General features: G+C 45.3%; 1 protein-coding gene across 8 annotated transcripts in view; it reads left to right on the forward strand.

The window, feature by feature from the left end:
* Window positions 1-21,501, forward strand: part of SMOC1 (SPARC related modular calcium binding 1) — a 156,729-nt gene that overhangs the window by 87,484 nt on the left and 47,744 nt on the right. For all 8 annotated transcript variants that reach the window (XM_030812646.1, XM_030812653.1, XM_030812648.1 and 5 more), the window contains exons 4-5: window positions 6,385-6,484; window positions 8,586-8,633. In XM_030812646.1, the coding sequence (XP_030668506.1) occupies window positions 6,385-6,484; window positions 8,586-8,633 (148 nt within the window). The remainder of the gene's footprint in view (window positions 1-6,384; window positions 6,485-8,585; window positions 8,634-21,501) is intronic.

The following is a 21,501-nucleotide window of genomic DNA, read 5'->3' on the forward strand; positions in this document are numbered from 1 at the left end:
ACGTTGGGGATTACATTTCAACATGAGATTTGCGTGGGGACATGCATCCAAACTGTATCAGTCCCCTAGTTTAGTAAGTTTAGGAATTGCTGCAAATGGTATCTTCCTCTTAGGGATAAATCATTAATTGACGTAAAGCTAGGAGAAGTTCTGCAGTAAAGCAATCTTTTAACTTTGTTTAACCCAATATTTCCAAAGTGATTTGGCCAGCGGACACCTTTATCCCTCATTATTTCTATTCACGCCTCACAGAACACAAGCTGCATTCATTCATCAGTGTATCAAAGTGGAGAGAACAGGAGCCTCACATTTCTGGAAAAGAGAAGAAAGTGGGCACCTGCCGAGAGACTGGTTTCCTCTCTGGTTTCCTAGGAAAGCAGGGGTGATTTGTAGGAGAGTTAAAGAACAAGCAACAAAGAAGCGACTCTGGGAGGTGAGGCCTCACCCCACCATAGAAACCCCCAGAGAACATCCCAGGGGAAGCAGGGCAGCCCGCAGCAGGTGGAGGCCCCAGTGCTACTCCAGAAAAGGCCTCTCACTGAAACGGGAGCAAAAGACTCTCTTCCAGCTGCCTCCCTGGTGGGCATATTTACATGACCCCAAAGAGTTCTATTTTCCAGAAAATTACAAGGCTCAAAGAGACTCAGTGAGTTCCCTCAGACATCAGCGCTTGCGGACACTTCCTGTCTCCTCCTCCTTCCTCAAGATCTGAGAGCTTTCCATCTGCCGGGACAAGGTACTGGGAGCCAACTACTGCTCTGTCGCTGGGCCTCAGTTTCCTCATTTGTGAAGTGTTTGGGTTAGATTGGTGACCTCTAAGGCTTTTTCCAGTCCATCAGTTCTGAAATTTTATGATTGCTTGGATATTGGGATTCCAATGTCCTGTGCTGTTATTAACTAGCTTTGAACAAATAACTTCTGCTCTCTGTACCTCTCCTATAAAAGATTTGCACACAGGGTGGCTTTGAGGCCCAAGTGAGATAATGCATAGACCTTTGATGGTGACTGAGAAGCCATCATGAAAGTGGAAGGTGGTATTTTTTGCGTTGGACATGACGCCTGCGGGTGATAGTTGTCTATATGCGTTGTTCATCTGTCGGCCCCATTTCTCTCTCTGCTTTCTTCCCCATTGCTCCCTGACTTGCTTTACCCTCAGGAGCTGATGTTTCTCTGCTCATCGGTTGCTCACCTGCCTTGCTGGGAGTGCTAGCCTGCCACATCCTTCCAGGTGTTCAGAATTTGGGCTAATGTTGAAGATTAGCAGGATTAAAATAATTCAAATCTGTCTTTATTTGGATGGAGGTTGGCCTGAAATATACCACTAGGCTGTTTATGTAAAGGGCTTCTTGCCAAAAATATTAAAGTGTATAAGGCAGAGATGAAACTTACTTATCTAGGAACACACTGCCTTAAAGAACCTTTGAGACCCCTAGTTACATTCTTTTTTTTTTTTGAGACGGAATCTCACTTTATCGTCCAGGCTAGAGTGCAGTGGTGTGATCTTGGCTCACTGGAACCTCCAACTCCTGGCTTCAAGCAATTATCCTGCCTCAGCCTCCCGAGTAGCTGGGATTACAGGCATCTGCCACCACGCCTGCTAATTTTTGTATTTTTAGTAGATACGGGGTTTCACCATGTTGGCCAGGCTGGTCTCGAGCTCCTGACCTCCAGTGATCTGCCTGCCTCGGCCTCCCAAAGTGCTGGGCCCTCCCCAGTTACATTCTACAGTACAGTTACAATATAAGCAGAAGGTAACCTCACTTAGGTTGATGAGTAAACACTTTTTGTCCCTTAAGGAAGAGCCATCTGTTGACACTTCAGCCTTCCTAGGATGCTTTGAAGTGGGATAGGAGCAGATTTCACTGTTTGTATCTGTACATTTTGGGCCAGAACAACCCTGAGTTTTGAGAACTGCACAGGGAGTTATTTGAAATGGCCAATCGCCTCGTGGATCCTCTTGGTGTTGGGTTTTCTGAGATTAAGTCTGAAAGTTGACCAACTTGAGGCTCTTAGGGAAAAAGGAAGGGTATTACTTATTAATTTAAAAGATAAATTGCAAGGAGATTGGTAACAATGGGTTTAAATCATGCTATAAAAACATAATATTTATGCATATAAATAAAAGAGGAAAAAAAAAAATAGACTGATTAAAAATGGCAATAACATGAAATAGAGCATAAAATGATGAGTCTGTCCTGTAGGGACATGATGAAACTGAAAACATCATTCAAAAAAAAAAAAAAAAAAAAAAAAAAAAAAAAAAAAAAAAAAAAAAAAAAAAAAAAAAAAAAAAAAAAAAAAAAAAAAAAAAAAAAAAAAAAAAAAAAAAAAAAAAAAAAATCTGCAAGGGAGGAAGCTAAGCCAGGTAGAGTTTACATCTTGATCATGTATATAGAAACCATCAATTCAAAGAATTTACACCCTGATTGCTTTTCTGCAAGAAATGTTTCTCTCCTCTGCTGGCAATAGAACTATTTCTATGTGAAAACAAACGTCTCCTTCTTCCACCCAAACCTTTTCAAACGTTTTGCTGCCTTTAGACCGCCCCTTCCCCTCAGGCTGCTCAGAATAGGATGTTCTTTTGTCCTCATTAGATAATCTGGCTCTGGCATTTTTGAGTGTACAGATAGTTTGCTAAAATATAACACAATGAAAATAAAAATAAATAGCCGAAAGTTAACTGGGCACTTATCGTGTGAGCTAAGTGCTTTATTTACATTATCAAATTGAATTCTCTTAACAACTAAGATGGGTATTATTGTCATGATTATCTTCCCTTTTTAAAAAGATACAGACAGGCCCCAGGCTTAGTGTGATTAAAAAGCTTTTTAAGGCTGCAGAAGGAGTTAAGTGGCGGAGCTGGGAAGTGCTGGAAGGCCGGCTGCAGACTGTCTCCATGTAACTTCTTTTGCTGCAAGAAGTCACCTTGAAAACTCCCTAGACAACTTAGAAACAACCTCTCATTGTAGAATCATGGGCTGATTCACTCGGGGCTCCTTCAGCTAAGAGCTTGTGCTCAGCCACTTCCCTCAGCTCCTGGATCTGAGACCTTGCTCGGGTCTTCTGTGCCGCCTTTTGCCCACGGCTGTCCCCACCCCTACGGCACACCTGGGGCAGATGTGCCCATTATTGTATACCCCAGCCCTCACAGGCACGTGCCAACAATTCCTCATTTGATTTTAGTTTTATAGGACTTGGAAGGAGCTCCCAGCCTGGGATTTTGTAATCTGGGCTCTCTTCTTTGGAGCCTGGACTGAGAAAAATGCTGAGGGCTCTGGGGAGAAAGGAGCTGTGTTTGGGCCTCTGGGCCAGCCAGGGGCTGGGAGACAGTATTCATGTGCCCACTGGGATACAATGGGCACACTCAGTGAGAATGTGGCCCTTGGGCCCCCCTGAGCCCAGAGGTCAAATTATATCCCCAGAAACAAAGCTTTGGGCTTAGCCTCTTACTCATGAATTTGCTTCTGTCCCCACTAGCCTTGGCTGGGACTCTGTGCATGCTTGAGAGGGGGCAGCTTTCGAACCAGCCCGTTCTCTGCAGCCTGCTTAACTGCAGTGCCCAGCTCCCGCAGCGCAGCACCGGGCCAGAGACACAGCCTCGGGCGATGGACTTGAGAGCACAGTCTTCATGGAGGCAGAGGCCTGCCTTGGCCATGGGAGTCAAGGGCCCTGGGAGTGAGTCAGTGTGGCCATTCAGCTCCTGGGACATGTTTCCCCAGAGGTGATTATTGGCCAAGGAGGAGAAAGCAGCCTGCCAGGCTCCAGTAAATTGCTGCCACTGGCGAGGAACTGTCTCTAGGAAATGTCCCCTGTAGGGTGGATGGAGTCTGAAGGGATCAACTCCACAATTCCAGCTGCATTTCCCACCCAAGTCTGTGGAGGTTACTAGAGGAGATCTGGCCCTGGAAAAGGCCGGCTTGCCAGGCGTTTCTGGCACAGCTGAGAACAATCCTCACCACCGCCACTCCATATCCAGCCTTCGCTGGGTGCCAATCAATGGACTTCCTTACCTTCGGGTTTGACATTGTTATCCCCATTTTATAGATGGGGCTCAAAGAGCTGAGTGATGTATCTAGTTCATAACTGGCTGGACCAGGATTCAAATCCAGGTCTGTCTGGATTTTTTCCATTCCACCATTAAGGCTCCTCAGAAAGTAGCGTTGACCTGACCCCAAGATATTGCTCTTGGATGAACATTTAGGGTAGCAACCATGGCCATGAGATGAAGTGGGTGTGGGACGTGGTACTGGGGTAAGGGCATTGATCAGAAGATCCGAGCAGGGTCTCAGATGCAGGAGCTGTGGGAAATGCCTCATTTATACAGCATGCACCTTCGTGGTAGGAACAAGGGTCCCCCTATCTTGTCTTATCCTTAATTTCTGTCGATAGGTCCATAGTGAAACAACTTGTCTTGGGGAAAATGACGGTGTTTGGTGCCCACACGAGAGCAGAAGCCTTTCTATAGCTTTTCTGCCTTTGTGATAACTTTTGGATTTCACCAAGGCTGTCAGATCTCTCCTCTCACTGCTCCCTTCCATCCCTTACCACTCAATTTGTATGCTATTACTGTCTAGCCTTGATTCCAATATGTCCTTGATTTCAAGAAGCACATTTTCTTCACACTTTAATATCTTTGCAATTGGCACACGTCTTGTAATTGAGATCTACATTTAATGTAGTGGGGTTGTTTAAATTCGCATTGCATTTTTATAATTGATGGAGACCAAGAATTGAGGAAATATGATAATGGATGCCTTTATTCAACCCGTCAATCACCTATAATGAATGTCAGGCATTATGTTAGATTCTGGGAATGTAGAAATAACTAGCATGCAGTCCTTGAGGTCACAATCTTGAGAGGGGGGAATGGACTGGATGAATCAACAGCTAGAGCTCCCAGTGATAAGGGCTCTGATTTTGGGGGCCCCAGGGTGTGTGGGAGGATCAGAGGAAGGAGGCAGGAAAGGCTAGGACTGCTTTGAGGAGGTGTATCACAAAGGAGGAGGGAAATACAAGGGATTAGGAGTGGGTGGGAGATGGGTTGGGGAAGGGCATTCCAGACAAATGGAATGGTTGGAGCAAACAAAGGCTCAGAATGAGGAGAAACTAGAATGTGTTTGGGAGCATTAAAGGGTTCTGTGGCCAGAGTGGAGGGTGTGTACTGGGACGTGGGCATGAAATGAGGCTGCGGGAATAGATGGAGGCAGATCACAGAGGACCTTGTGCATAATGAGTTTCATTCCTATCCTAGGTCCCAACGCGAATCACTGAAGGATTCTAAGCAGGGAAGTAGGCCTCAATGTGTGTTTAGGAACTCCAGATTGAAAGCAGGATAGTGGGGTGGGGCGGGAGGTGGTGGGTAGGCTGACAGCTACTGGAAGAGAAAGCAGGGCTACCCCGAAGGATGAAAAAAGCCTCATTCCTTTTTGCTATTTCCAGGCAGGCAGACCTGATCTTGGAGCCTTGAGGAAGGTCACACAGTAGTGCAGCGGGGCATCTAGAAATAAAACATGCAGATTTTACCCTTGCCTTAATCCCATCATGTGTGCCCTCATCTCAAGAGAGCCACAAGATCAATAGGCAAGCTGATCTATGAATGGATGCTGGAAAAAGCTAGACAAAGAAGAAAAGCTTATCACTTGTCTCTGCTTGTTAAAGAAATGTCATTTCAATCTGCAGTAGTGACATTCCAACTTGTACTTGCCAAATTAGTTCAAGGGTTAGAAGTTTTGACTGGGTGCGGTGGCTCATGCCTGTAATCCCAGCACTTTGGGAGGCCGAGGCAGGTGAATCACTTGAGATGAGGAGCTCAAGACTACCCTGGCTAACATGGCGAAACCCATCTCTACTAAAAATACAAAAATTAGCTGGGTGTGGTGGTGCATACTTGTAATCCCAGCTACTTGGGAGGCTGAGGCAGGAGAATCGCTTGAACCCAGGAGGCAGAGGTTGCAGTGAGCCGAGATCATGCCACTGCACTCCAGCCTAGGTGACAGAGTGAAACTGTGTCTCAAAAATAGGGTGGGTTAGAATTTTTTACAATTGGATGGGAGCGTATGCCAGTGCTAGGGAAAACAAATGTACAGGTATTGGTGAGAACCATCTCGGGAAAAACACAGTATGATACAGGTATTAAGTGTGAAGAGGAATAAGAGAGAAGTGGGTAATCTGCTGTGGTTTGTGTGAGAGTCCCACAGCAAACATGTACCCAGTGCTGTTCACTGACTGAACCACCCATGAGAGACACTCTGGAGACAGATGTGGGGATGAGAGGTGGAAGATGCTCTTTCACCATATGGGTGATGCTTTGAAAGGGGTTGGAGATGAGTCTTGATATTGTGACCGAGACTTACGGTTTTCTTCCCTTTTCACTTCCCTGAACAGGTGCAGTGCCATACTTACACTGGGTACTGCTGGTGTGTCACCCCGGATGGGAAGCCCATCAGTGGCTCTTCTGTGCAGAATAAAACTCCTGTATGTTCAGGTACCGTAGGGAAGGGTGGGAAGAATGAAAAGGGTTGGAGAGAGACCCATTGGTTGGTCTCCTGCATCTTGTGGGAGAACCTTTAGAAGGCTGGTGGTGGTGATGAACCTTTTTCTAGGTCAGGGAGGATTCTACTCTAACATGCTTGCGCGGAAGTCAGCAAATGATAAGGCATGACAGTGTATGCCGTGTGTGTATTTACGGATTTTGAGTTTGGATTTTTGGTTCAATGCTCTCCTTCTAAGCACTGGCTGTAACCTCATAGAGCTGTGGTGGCGTATAAGTTACTAGCTTGTGTGTCGATTCTGATTGGTAATGACTCTTGAAGTGCTTTATTGAGATGGATTTTGAGACCACCTGGGAGCTCAGCATCAAAGGCTGTAGTTATCAATTAGTGATGTCTGTCATGGGAGCAGGAGAGGAGAATGGTGGCTTCTGTGTCATATACTCACCACCCCTGAAGAATGTAATGTAGAGAAATGGAAAATTTTCATAACAGTGGCCCTTAAATCTGACTGATCACCAGCAGTGTCTGCGAAATTAAAGAGAACCCAGATATGGAGGCTTCCTCTTGTATATTCTGATCCAGGAGGCCTGGAGGGAGACCTGAGGTCCTTGTTTTTATGAAGTCTCTCAGGTGATTCTGATGATTAGACAAGTTAGCAAGCTATTGCTTCATAGTGATCCATTGGGTTAGTCCATAGCAAAAATTAAGTCCTTTCTATTCCCAACTTAATAAACATAGAGAAATTGTGCTTTTAGCTCCATTTCATGGGATTGTGGATTAGGGATTTCTACAAGCCTCACAGCGTCCACCTCCATTCAGATGGTAAAGGACTCTGAGTCTCTCCCTTAATTCACTGTGTGGCTCAGCTCTCTCAAAAACGCCTGTCCCACCCATCAGCTGATTCATATTTCTGCATATCTGGGTGCATAGGGTTCTATTGATTTACTTATTTTTCATTTTAAGTGCAAAGTATAAAACATTATGCTAAAACCTATGGGAAATTCCAAAGGCTGACAGTCTTGCTATCATAGCTTTTTCTACTTGCTCTGTTACATGAAGGAAAAAGAAAGTGGAAAGGGCTATAAGAATCTACATCAGGAAACCCAAATTTACAGGTTGAAAAGGGAAGTTTACTTTATTTGTGGTTTACATGGAAACTAGAAACCTTAATTGGGGTTGGGGTAGGGAGGTACAGGAATTAGCCCTCCTTTCAAATGACCTGGAAAGTTTCATTTAAAGCAAACAAACGACTAGAAACAAGCCATGCAGGATAATATGTTTGAGTTCTCACAAAACTGGTATATGGAGAAGGAGTATGACATGGATTAGGGAAATAGAGATTCTTTTCTTTTGGCGGGACTCCACAGATGCCCTTCTGTGCATGTGCTGGTTGTACCCTGCCTGTGTGAGGCTGGACCTCAGCAGAAGACAGGTGCCACAGGGTCAGGGCTGGAGGAGGGGATGCACAGAGCACCCTAGTATATGCAGGGCAAATGCTTGGGCAGACATACCTGCTACCCACTCCTGGAGGAACAGGCTGTGTCTAGAAAATTGTTTCCATGCCTTAGACTATTTTGGCCCATTCAGTACAATTGAGCCAACAATTTTCTACTTAATGCACATGGAAAATCGCTGATTTCCTGTCCTAACCAGCAAGGGATGTCAATCATTGCCTTTGCAGTAAAAAGGAGTTCCTTTTCAGTTGGCCTTGCTGACTGAATATGGCTCCGAACATGGAACTGGTGAGAAGCTGGGGAGATGGGTGTGTAAAGGTGAGGGGCAGATATTGGAATGTTCAACAAGGGAGTTATATGAGTGTGGAATTTTGTAAAAATGTGGTCAAGACTGTTACCAGGGGACCTAGAAAATCATAGTTCATCTTAACAGTGCTGGGTTATCAGTGACATTGATGTTAAACAAACCCCACTCAACATGTGTATATGTACTAACATTGTATATAATATCCTTAGATGTGTATACAATACATATATACATGACCATATGCTCATAACATCAGGTTTTGCCAACTCTTTGAAAGAAACCAACCGCAATGCATTCTGAGTGGCTATGTTTTTGTTTCCCTTCTCACCCAAGGTTCAGTCACCGACAAGCCCTTGAGCCAGGGTAACTCAGGAAGGAAAGGTGAGTGGAGTTTTATGCTTTATCTAAATGTTTGCTTCCAAAGATGGTCCAAGCAGGATTTCTTAGATGAGATAGAAGGAGCCTGGGGTGAAAGCCTAAGGTGTCCCACAGAACATCTTCTCCATTCTTATTCTGTGTTTCCTCTCTGAAGCACCCGAGGTAAGGCTTATACAGTGATGGACACCAAGCTCCCAGAATTCCTGAGGGAGGTGAGTGAGTATAGAGCCCAGAGCTGAGAAGCACCTTTAGAACGTGAGCCCTGGGAATATTGGTTCCCTGGGGAGCTCGGTCAATCAACTACCAGTGTAGCCAGCATTAAACCAGAGAGGATGAGGAAGGTAGGGTGCCCAAGTCTGCCCTTGGCTCTCTTGTTGTGTAAGCACATTTGGGCATTTTTCCCCCCTCGCTGATTTTCCTTCATAATTGTCCCAGCACATCCAGATTCTCTTCACTGAGGCGAGGCTGGCTTTGTGGGCGTGTGACCTGTGCAGTTGTTATCCTGAAATTCTGAATAATTCTGTCTTTGAGTCCAATGGGACAGTGAAGATGCAAGTGAGTGGAGGAGAGACATGTCATATGAGTGTCTGCTGAGCTTTGTCACCTCATTAGCACAGCTTTTGTGAGGTGTACTATATGGCTTCCACAGCATGCTTAAAATTTTAATTTTTCTTTATCTGGGACAATACTAAGTAGCAAATTAAAATAACACCATGACAAGGTAAGAGAGAGAGACTGTGGAATAAGGGACAAAGTTTTGTATTTTAGTGCCTTTAATGGCACTTCTCCCTGCTTTTTGAATGAAAGGTCCTGCATTTTTACTTTACACTGGGCCCCACAAGTGGCGTAGCTGGCATCTGTCTGAGGGCTGTTTATTGGACCAGCCAACATGAGCCGTAGGTCCCTGGAATATGCTGACCATAGTTTTTAACATGGAAGACAGTTGGAGGCTTAAGATTCACTGCCACTGACCTCCAGGACAGCATATGTGCAGAGCTGGTAGTTGAATGGAAAGCAAGTGTGCATTTCATCTCATGTGCAGCCTCTCCAGAACTCCCATCTCAGGCTGAGTTTGAGGCTTCCCACCTGCATCTAGGCCTTGGAAACTACATGCTCATCAGGGCCCACGTGGAGCCTTGAGCTTGCTGAGGGTCATTGTGAAGTTCACAGGCTTCTCCTGCACACATAGTTGCAGGGAGACCAAGGTAAAGCCCTGGGCCCTGCCTCCAGTGCTTATGCCATGGATGGGAAGAAGAGGCGAAGTCATCCACTCTGAATGCAGGAGATAAGGATCTGGAGAACCTGCTGCCCCCAAATGCAGGTGCTCCAAGAAGATGTGGAAGTGGAACAGGTGATACCACCACCCACCAGAAAACAGGGACCAGTGGGCCAGATGGGCTACTGCTCTTACCCTGGGCAAAAATGAGAAAGTGGTTGGAAAGGGGAGTAAGTGCTTCTTCAGGTCCTTCCCAGGGCATGAGGAGACTACCATAAGTGTGGGTGGTTCCCTCCTAGATGGGAAAGTGGGGAGAGAATCTACAAAGACCTGAAATCACCAATGCTGTGAGTAGTGTGTGTTTACTGGGATTGGAAAAGGAAGATGCCTTCAGGTTTTCTATTGCATGTGTGTGTGTGTTGTTTTTTTTTAGCAGAGCATTTTTAATTTTTATCTTTTAGAGACAAGATCTGACTGTGTTGCCTAGGCTTGCCTCAAACTCCTGGGCTCAAGCAGTCCTCCCACCTCAGCCTCCCAGGTATCTGGGACTACAGGCATGCACTGCTTTTAGTTTTGCTTGTTGCAATGGAAATCTTCAAGAACATCACCTTTATTCCTGGGCATGAGGTCCTGGTAGTAGGAAAGAAAAATTGGCAATCGTGCAAAACTGACCACCCAGATTCCCCTCCTCCAAAGGGAGCTGATTGTATGATGCTGAATAAAGTGCACACACACTAAACAACTGCCAGCCATGGGATTCTGGTTCTTAAACTGGACAAGAAGTGCTTTCCAGGGGGATGTGGCTTTGTACCCTGTGGACAACAATGAGAGACAGACCCATGGTCATCCCAGGCTCTCATTGGTCCAGCTAGAAGTGGGGGAGTGAGGAGGGCTTGGGATGTCAGTTTACAGTCAACAGTGAGCACCCTTTGTTCCCTTTTACAGCCAAGCAGTGAATATCAGTTGTTCCTTTTTAGCTCTAGGGTCAGCTTCCAGAGCCAAAAGAGGGTAGAGGAGCCCGATTCCTCCAGGGGCGATGCAGGAAATGGGGGATAGAATCTGAAGCCTTCATCTCAGAGGGATAAGCTGCTCTCAGTTCCCAGCTCTTTACTCCCTTGCCCTGGATGGGTCCCTTCCTCCAAGATGGCTCTGCAGAGGCTTCCTCTTTGGTGCAAAGGTCAGGACAAGGCTCTGGTGGGGAATGCTGGGACTCATTCTCCCCTGGAGTCTTAAATTCTATTTAGTGGCCTCTCTTTCCCTGTGCTTTGAAGGATCCAATTAGGTGTTGGATACTCTTCTCTTTGTCTGCTGTGGGCAGCGCAGTGAAGAGCAGGTTCGGGCCACCTGTAGGACGCCACACCTGAAGCCACACCTGTCCAGGAAGCTGGGGTTTGAATGGGGACAGGGTGCGAGAGGGCATTAGTAATATCCTGTGTCAGCCAGCCAAGGTTCCTCTTTCAGCTGCCACTTAAGAATGGAATGTGCTCTGGAAGGCAGCAGGTGGGAAGACACAAAGGCCCCTTGTCTGAGCTTGCTCCTGCACATGGCTTCTCCTAGGAGGCATCTATTTCCCTGAGGCCTGCTGCAAAGAGGTGCTGGGTCTGCACCCTTGTGCAGGGTGAGGGGTATGGCCAGAAAAGAGGTGGGGCCAGAGGTCTGGAGGTGTGAGTGGTGGGGGACGGCAGGGCAAGGATGGGACCCAGCCTTCTCTTTCCCTAGCCTCTTGCCTTTTTGAATATCTTCCACTGACCGGACTGGGAGGGATCGGCTGTCCCTCCCAGGCTGGAAGGAATGAAAAGATGTATTGTGTGACCACGGAGAGTCTGGTTGCCAGCCAGAAATTAGTTCTCTGAAGGAGAGGAGGAGAAAGGCAGAGCATGAAGGAGGCTGGGGGAGGAGGCCCAGAGAGATAGCACGAGGAAGGGGAGGTGGGAGAGAGGCTGGGTGGTAACAGGTCACAGCCGTTTGGTCCGAGACAGGAGGCCTGAGTGGCTGTGGCTCCTGGATCCACAGGTGTGGGGCCCCAGGGAAGAAGTGGGGGAAGGAGGGGGAGGCACTGTTATCTTACCTAGATGCACGTGCTCCAGGAGGGGAGGAGGGTCAGAACTTCAGACTATTTACTTAATCCCTTGGAATGTCCTTTCCTCACTCTGTTCTTTGGGCCCCTTGTGTTTAACGAACTCCTTTATGGGCACATGTGTGGTAATTAACACGTGCAGTGTAGGTCCTGGACCATGTGTTTGAGTTTCAAATATCCATTGATCTGGGGCAATCCCATCCTGGCTGTCCCCTCCCCTTCTTCTCCTTTGGTCCTGGCCCTTAAAGAGAGACGCGTGTGTGTGTGTGTGTGTGTGTGTGTGTGTGTGTGTGTGTGTGTGTTGTGTGTGTGTGTGTGTGTGAGGGGGACGGTGCACATGTGCATTCACACGTGTTTTATGGATGCTACAGAGGAATATCAGAAGAGAGGAAGAGAGCCCCAAACAGCCCCTTAAGCTCTGAAAATGCGCTGCTAAAACAGTTGAAGGCTGAAGAAGTAGAGATACAGGTAAAGTTTTGGTTTTCTCTGGAGTCATCCAAAGGAAAGTAGATGGGAAGCAGAATGGTTTCAGAGAAGTTTCAAGAACTTATCCTGCAGCAGTTTTACCTGGCTGTACCAAGGCCTGTGGATTTTTCTGATGTGACTCTTTTTGGGGTCTCAATGCTAATTACCATAGGTGATTTGAGGAGCTTCCAGGATAACTGAACACAGGTTCAGGGGCTGGCCCTGCTCTTCATTGCTTGTGAAGTGCAAGGAGGGAAGGAAGTTCTTAGCCTCTGGTGGGGTGAAGGGGGGCAGTGGTGAAGAGTGATTAAATGAAAGGATATGGAAAAGCACTTGTGAAATGATTTCTGGCAGCTCTCTGCGAGCTTTTGACTTCTGAGTGCCCAGAACATCGCAGGCCGTGGGGTGATGCTGTGATAAATGGCAAGTGAAAGTTTAGAGTCACCAGGAATTTTCTGCAGTTTGCATTTTTCCCATAAGAAGTCTGGGAGTTAGTTGTTTAAGGAAAGTAAGAGAAAAATAAAAACACTAATAAACTCTGCTAAACTTTTCTGCATGGGCTTCTGTACTTGTCAAGCTAGTCTTGGAGAGGGGCAGAACTTCAAAAATCCAACCCACCTTTAATTTGCAGAGCTTAAAAAGAAAATCTCCCACTGGCTGTTCCATAGTATGTGCTCCAAGTAAAGAGTGAGTCATATTTATTTCTCCAAGGTCCCTGTCTGTATCTATTTTTAGAGCTGGGTCTACAGGTTGTTGCCAACTTGGAGACCTTGTCACTCAAGCAATGGATGGAGCAGCTCTGACGGGCAGGCTTAGGACAGGGGCAATGGCTAGCAAATATCCCAGATGAAGGGGACTGGGTGGCCCTCAGCCTCAGCCCTCATGAGGTGTTAACACACCTGAAGGAGGGGTGCTTCATTGCCCTGAGCCTGGCAGAGCCGTGTTGGGCTGGCTGTCGAGGGACATTCCACATGTGAAACGTCACTCCTGCTCACATGACTTAAATCTCTTTCCTACTACCTCTTTTTTCTCTTCCCCTAGCAACCACAGGGGTGTGGGAGGCTGAATCTGTAGCTGATCTCTTAGCATTGCCATCAGATGGGCTGGGCTGGGTTTGGATGGAGATGGGCAGCTGACGACCTCCATGCTGTTGGCTTCTGCTCACATGGCTTTTCCTGGAGAAGGATTCGCTCTGATTCTGTGTCTGAGCAGCTCCAAGCCTGAGAGAGGCAGCTCTTTTGCCTTCTGGTTCTCCAAGCCGCCTCCACCAAGCCTGGAATGTTCATATACTAGCTTCGCAGAGGTCAGTTTTAGAAGGGGTGTGCTTGCATGCTCACACATGTACCACGTCTCCCTCCTTCCCACAGCTAACTGCTCCGCCAGCTTGGCTCCAGCTACTCAACCCCCTCCATTTTGGCCCATATTCCAGGGTCTCTGAAGAGAAGTTTATGCATGAACAGCACTAGACTGAGAGTTTGATTTCCTGCCATATCCTCATCTCCAAGGATTGGAGAGAAAATAAGACTTAGGGATCTGGAAAAAGCCTCTTAGACATAGATTCATTTGAATCCCTGGTGGTATTAGTAACCATTGATATTTTACGCTTGGTGCTTTTACTTAGCAAATATTTATGGAGAACTTACTAAACGTCAGGCTTGTTATCGTCACTGAGGACCCAGGGATGAGTATGACAGTACGAGTCCAGCCTCACCTCCTGGAGCTCACATTCTAATGGTTCTTAGCCTTTTATGATGGAGGTTATTCATCTTCAGGTGGAGGAAAACCTCCAGGGGAGCAACAGGCTTCTGTAAGCTCTAGGAAGCTGCCACCTCTGCAGGGGAGGGAAGGCAGGTGGCCCCTCCAAACAACCCTGTGTGGTAGCTCCTGTAGCCAGAGCCTCTAGGGAAAGCCCCTTGGAGGGCGTGGCCTGAGCTGAGCAAAGCCCTCTGCCAAGGTTCCTGAGCCCTCTGACTAGTGCCTTTGTGGGGCCACTGAAGTCCAGGTGAGAGGGCTCAGAGCTTGTCAGGCCAATGAGAATCTGTTCATTTGCTCCCTGCTCCTGGCCTAAGTTCCAGTGTGGCACAGCAGCTTGCAGAGAGGTAGGGATATGGGCACACAGGTGGACAAGCCTTGGGCCTGCTTCTGACCCCTGGTCTCCAGCTCGGAGGGCCACAGAACTTGTGTGGTAAAAGCCGAGGAAGTGTCGCTCTCAGGTTCCATTGCAGTGATCCTGTGCTTGCAGAAAGAAAGACGTGAGATTCAAGGGCTGCTTATTCTCAAGTTTCTTCGGAAAGGCAATGGAACTAGAATAGCTGAAACAATTTTTAAAAAGAAAACTAAAGTGGGAGGAAGCATTTTACCTGATTTTAAGATGAATAAAGCTAGAGTTCTAGAGATAGTATGGTATTTGTGGAGTAACAGATGCATAAATCAATGGAACAGAATAGAGGACCCAGAAACAGATCCACAAACAAATGGTGCTCTAGCAATTGGACATCCACAGACCAAACAAATAAAATTAACAAATCAACCCCAAAGCCTCAACCTAAACCTCAGACCTGCTATGAAAATTAATTCAAAATGGATCATAGACTTAAATGTAAAATGTGAAGCTATTAAAACTTTTAGAAGAAAACAAGAGAAAATCTTCACCACCAAAAACATGATCTGGAAGATAATATATATAAATTGAACTTTAAAATTTGCTCTGCAAAAAGTGCTGTTAGAGAAAAAAAAAAACTACAGCCTAGGAAAAAATATTTGCAAACCGTCTATCCAACATAGGACTCATATCTAGAATATATAAACAACTCTTAAAGCTCAGCAGTTAAAAAACAGTTTAGTTACAAAATGGTGGCCTGGCATGATGGCTCACACCTGTAATCCCAGCACTTCGGGAGGCTAAGGTGGATGAACCACTTGAGGCCAGGAGTTCAAGACCAGCCTACCCAACATGGTGAAACCCCATCTCTACTAAAAAAACAAACACAAAAATTAGCCAGGCATGGTGGCACACGCCTGTAATCCCAGCTACTCAGGAGGCCGAGGCAAGAGAATCACTTGAACCCAGGAGGTGGAGGTTGCAGTGAGCCAAGATCGTGCCACTGCACTCCAGCCTGGACGACAGAGCGAGATTCCATCTCAAACAAACAAAAACAAAAAATTAGCCAGGCATGGTGGTATGCACCTGTAATCCCAGCTACTCAGAAGGCTGAGGCAGAAGAATCACTTGAACCCAGGAGATGGAGGTTGCAGCAAGCGAGATCATCACTCCAGCCTTGGTGATGGAGTGAGACCCTGTCTCAAAAAAAACAAAAAGAAAACAAAACAAAAAAGTTGGCGAAATGCACAAATAGACATTTCACCAAGGCAGACAAACAGGGCAAATATGCACACAAGAAGAGGCTCAGCATCATTAGCCGCAGGAAATGCAAAATAAGTCCACAGCAAGATGTCACTACATATCTATTAGGAGAGCTAAAAGAAAAAGTAGTGTCAACACCAAGTGATAGTGAGGCTGCCTAGAAACTGGACCTCTCATACATCGCTGGCAAGAATGTAACATGGTACAGACACACTGGAAAAATGCTTTGGAAGTTTCTGAAAAACAACTAAACGTACATTTACCATATAATCCAGCAGTTGCACTCCTGAGCATTTCCAGAGAAATGAAAATTTATGGCTACACACAAAACCTGTACACGAACAAGAAGCAGCTTTATCTGTAATAGCCGAAAGTAGAAAAAAAATCCCAAATGTCCTTCACTGGGTGAAACAAACTGTGGCACAGTAGTACTGCCCTACCCACGGTCAACCATAGTCTGAAAATATTCAATGGAAAATTTCAGAAATAAACAATTTGTAAGTTTTAAGTTGTGAGCCATTCTGAGTAGAGTGATGCAATCTCGCACTGTCCTGCTCCCTCCCATCTGGGATGTGAATCATGACTTTGTCTAGCATACCCATGCTGTGTACCCTCCCTGTGACTTGGGGCCAGCTCTGTTATCAAGTGGATAGATTGCAAAAGGAAGAAGGATGAATACAGTAAAATCAGATATTCTGAAAGATAGACAATATTCATATAACCTTTATAAAAGTACGTTGTTATAGTTGTTCTATTTTATTATTAGTTATTATTGTTCATCTATACTGTGCCTAATTTATAAATAAACCTTTATCATAGGTATGTATGGGAAAAAAACAGGGTGTATAGGGTTCGGTACTGTCCGTGGTTGAAGGCATCCACTGGGGGTCTTGGAAGGTATCTGCTGTGAGTAAGGGGGGATCCCCTATCCATCTATACCATGGAAAAATACTCAGCAATAAAAAGGAATGAATTGTTGATATATGCAACCACAACTTGAATGGATCTCAAGGGCATTATGCAACATGAAAAAAAGCCCATTTCAAAAGGTTGTATATTGCATGATTCCATTTATATAACAGTGTAGAAATGACAGCATTATAGAGATGGAGAACAGATTAGTGGTTGCCAGGTGTGAGGAATGGGGTGGAGGAGGGAAAGTGTGACAGTAAAAGTGGCACAAGGGAGATCTTTGCGCTAATGGAATAGTTTTAGGCTGATGGTGGTGGTGGTTACCTGAGTCTACACATGGATAAAATTGCAGAGAATGATACACACAAATGAGTGCATTTAAAACTGGCAGAATCTGAATAAGGTCCATGGATTATATGAATATCAGTGTCCTGATTTTGATTTTGTACTAATTATGCCACCTAGATGATTAAAGGGCTTACCCATATCATTATGTTAACTGTAAAGCCGTTACCATTGGGGGAAACTGGGTGACGGGTACACAGGACCTCTCTGTATTATCTTTGCAACTTCCTGTGAATCTATAATCATTTCAAAATAAAAAGTTAAAAAAACATTAGCCGAGTCTTCTGTGTGAACCCAGCCCGGACCAGACTCCTCTGCTGCCAGTGCTTCCTCTTCCTCTTCTGCCCCAGTTTGCCTTTTCCCCAGCCTTCTGTTTTTGCTCTTCTTCAGCTCGAGGATGTGAGAACTGCCTGCAAAAAGGCAGCTTTCAGCTTGTTTTCACTTCTTTTGGGAGGGAACATGCAGGTAGGTATACGGAATATAAAACACTGACCTCCTGCTTTGGAAAGAACCTGACATGCCCGACCACTTCTGGTCCTACAGATCAGAATCAGGACAGTTCACCATCCATTTCTGAGCCTCGCTGCTCATGGCGCATGCATCTCAGGAAATGTTGAGGTGGCCTAGCATTCCATCCTCCTCCGGGTCTGATTCAGGGCAGGCTTTTAAGGGACTTTTGCAAACAGACACTGTTGTCTCCTTACAATGCCCAGAATGAGTTGTCTCCACTTCCACATTGAGCCTCAGAATCACATGTGGAGGGGGATGGTGGCTCTGACATAAATGTGGTCCCTTCAAAGCAAGAACCTTCCAGCACTTCTACCAGGCTGAAGTTTATCCCCATGTCTTTTTCAAAGATGGACAATGGCAGCCTGAAAGAATATGAGGGAGGGTCACCAGTGATGGACATGGTTTGGGGAGAGCCCAAGAATTGAAGGGGACTTGGGATTGTTGAGAGACCTTCCACATCTCAGGATGGGGGAAATGGTTTCTTTTTTCCTCATTCTCCAAGGCTTCTCAGTCTCAGAGACCCCAAGAGATGCCATTAATACAGATTCCTCCTCTGGCCCCTTTGAGACATTTGCTTTTGAAGGACCTGGAAGAGAAAGCTCTTTGTATGTGGCCAGAATAAACTCATTGTACACCCAGACAATTAACTCCTCAATGGACTTGCCAGCCCCTTGAAAGGCCTGGCCCTGCATCCCTGGACCTCTTGGCTCTATTCAGTCCCTTAAGCACACCAATGTTTTTGGGTTTTTGTTTTGTTTTGTTTGTTATTCTGAAAAGTCTTTCCCTGAGAATAGTCCGAGCGGATCAACATTGTCCTCAGCCCGGCATTTATCTCTCCTCGCCAGCGAATGTCAATCAGGAATCAAAAAGCCAAACAGAGGAGGCTTTGAACGGTGTCATCGGGGGTCGAAGTGACTTCCAGCTGTCAGTGCGTGGGCCAGGCCTTCTCACAGGGCAAGGAATTGTGCTGTCACACAAACCCACTGTCTGTATAGGCTCGCAGAGCCCATGCGGGGGCTGCAACTTTCTGGGGCTGCACCTGCAAGGACAAGGCGTGACTGGGGGTTGGGGAATCTCCAGAGGCCAAATGCCAGGGCTCTGGGACCAGGCAGTTTCCAAAGCTGTTTGCTGCCTCTGGGACCTTGATCAAATCACTTACTTGCATCGTTACTCAATTCTCTTTTTATCTGCCTGGTTTCTCCCTCCACCCTGGCTGGTGGTGAGAATAGATGAGGAAAGCTACCTGCCAGGAACTGAGTGTTGCAAAGTGTGGTAATACTATTATTACCATTGCTCTCGACATCCTCCTTGAGAATTCTTTCAGTTTGCCTTATTTGTTGTTTGTTTTCATGTTTCCAAATTTGCCTTTTTTCTCCCTCCCTGTAAGAAAAAGGATAATCTTTGAATTGGCTTTTTTTTTTTTCAGTGTTTATCCTCTTCCTTTTAATCTGGAAGATTATTATAGTATTAAAGAGAAATACTCTCTGAGGTCCAAAAGAATCACGAAGAATATGCACCAAACATCATCACATGCATACACAGATTCAGATATATTTTTCTTTAAAACAGTGGAAGAGTCTTCCCCCAAATTAAGGACCACTCAAATAATCTAGCTGCTGCTGCCTCATGATTTATTTGTGATGATTTGGGCACACCTCCCTTTTTGTTTTAACAGCTTTATTGAAGTATAGTTTACGTATCATAAAATTCACTCATTGTAAATACACAACCCAATGAATTTAATAAATTCATAGTGTTGTACAATTGTCACCAGAGAACATCTCCATCACCCCAAAAAGCAACCTTGAACCCATTCACAGGTATTTTCTACTCCTACCTGTAGCCCTAGGCACCCCCAGATCTGTTTTCTGTGTCTATAGATTTAGCCTTACTAGACATTTCATATAAATGGAATCATACAACATGTGATATTTACATCTGGATTTTTATACTTAGCATAATGTCTTTGAGATTCTTCATCTATATTGTCACATGTATTATTCATTCCTTTTAATTGCTGAATAGTATTCTATCATATGGATATATCACAATTTATTCACCGGTTGACAGACATTTGGATTGTTATCAGTTTGAAGCTTTAATGAATAATGCTGCGGTGAATATTTCTATACATGTCTTTGTGTGGGTATGTTTTTATTCTCCTAGATGGATTCTAGGAGTGGAATTTTGGGGTTAAAAGTTGATGTTTAGCTTTTTAAAGAGACTGTCAAACTGTTTTCCAAAGTGGATGCCCAGTTGTGCATTCTCATCAGCAATGAACAAGGGTTCCATTTCCTCCACATCCTTACCAACACTTAATATTGTCTATGTTTTTATTTTAGCCATTGTAGTGGCTGTTTAGAAGTATCTTGTTGTGGTTTTAATTTGTACCTTCCTAATGATTAATGATGTTGGGTATCTTTTCATGTATGTATTAGCCATCTGTATCTCTTTGGTGAAATGTCTGTTAAAATATGTTGTCCATATTTAAATAAGGTTGCTTGTTATTGAGTTGTAAGGTTTACTTATTTTCAATTTAAAAACTTTGATAGGATTTTAATTTTTTAAACCCAATTTTAAAAGTAAGCAGTTGAATATGATGGTTTGCACTCATGGAATTATAGATGCCCTTTAGTAGGCCTTTAATGTGTTTTACACCTACACAAAAAAGTGTCCCAAGATTTTGTAGGCAGATATCCTTCAATTTTAGAAGAGGATATTGCTCTCCAGAGAAGTAAAAGGAGGGGGCTCAACTTATCCAGAATAAACTTATTAGATGTGAAGGGGGAATTGGAGTGTGACTCCCCTTGAGACTGGGAGGCAGGAGCACATATAGAAACCTTGTTCTCTCCCCAGGGCCCAGTGTGGGGCCTGGTGTTGCTCCAGGGCTTGCCTGGAAGCAGAACTGATGTAGACCTTGGACCTAGGCCTTGGACTTGTGTTTGGTAGATGAGGTGCTCTTATTTGCTGGGTCAGAAGCCAGGAGCCCAGGTGCCCGGAGATGATGGTTAGAGGGTGCTGTTCGCTTTGGCTTGGCTTCCCAGCCTTTGAGCATGCTGGATTTCACAGGTGGTTCCTGGCAGCAGGGCATCTTGTCTTTTCTCACTTCATAAAGATTTCCACTTAGGACCTCCCCGTGGCAGAGCAGCTGTATCTCTTCACCCTCAGTGACCCTACCCTGCAGGAAGATTCCTTCCCTGTACGTGGCTTTATGCCTCATGGGCTTCTCTGACTACATCTGGGAAATCTGTGGAAGTCCTTGACCTGCAAAAGGGCAAAGCTTTCCCAGAAAACCTTTTTGCCCTCCTTGAGTGTAGACCTTCTTTGCTGATGGCTGGGCCAGATGGGCAGTCCAAGATTTTCATCTGGATGATGGGAGAAATAAACAGAATGTTTTCAGTTATCTTGCTCCAGAGAAGAGATACAGCTCTTGTAATATGGGAGGATTTTAATACCTACATTGAATATTAAAATATTACATAAGCAATATGCACTTGAGTTCTCACTATCATCCCTCCTGGAATGTTTGATTTTTCACTTTCCCTGTGTTAGCCTGTAAGACTCCTAAAATGAAGCCACTCCGTGTGGAAGGGCTGAGCACACTGTGCTGGACTGTTTAGACTGTGAACTCTGTATCCGGCAGGCACGACCAAATGTTCGTTGCAGCTGCCAAAAGATTCAATTCAGTGGCTCATTTAATTCAATGGAAAGAGGTGTTAATAGAGTCAGGGGAAGTGATGCTATTAAAAAAATGACATTGTGTGGCTCTGTTCTGTATTTATTCTCCCTCAATGACTTCCAGATCAAACTCACACAGTTTGGCATCAAAAGATGCCTGTTTTGGACTCCAGTTTGAGGCAAATAATATATCCAGCATAGATACTCTTCTCTTCCTGCTACACCTCATTTCTTGGGATGATCGTCAGATAATTCAGGATCACTTTGGCTTCTGCAAGAGTTGGGTCTTGGTGTCAGTACATGA

Source organism: Nomascus leucogenys, chromosome 1a, assembly GCF_006542625.1.
Source record: "Nomascus leucogenys isolate Asia chromosome 1a, Asia_NLE_v1, whole genome shotgun sequence".
Taxonomy (NCBI): domain Eukaryota; kingdom Metazoa; phylum Chordata; class Mammalia; order Primates; family Hylobatidae; genus Nomascus; species Nomascus leucogenys.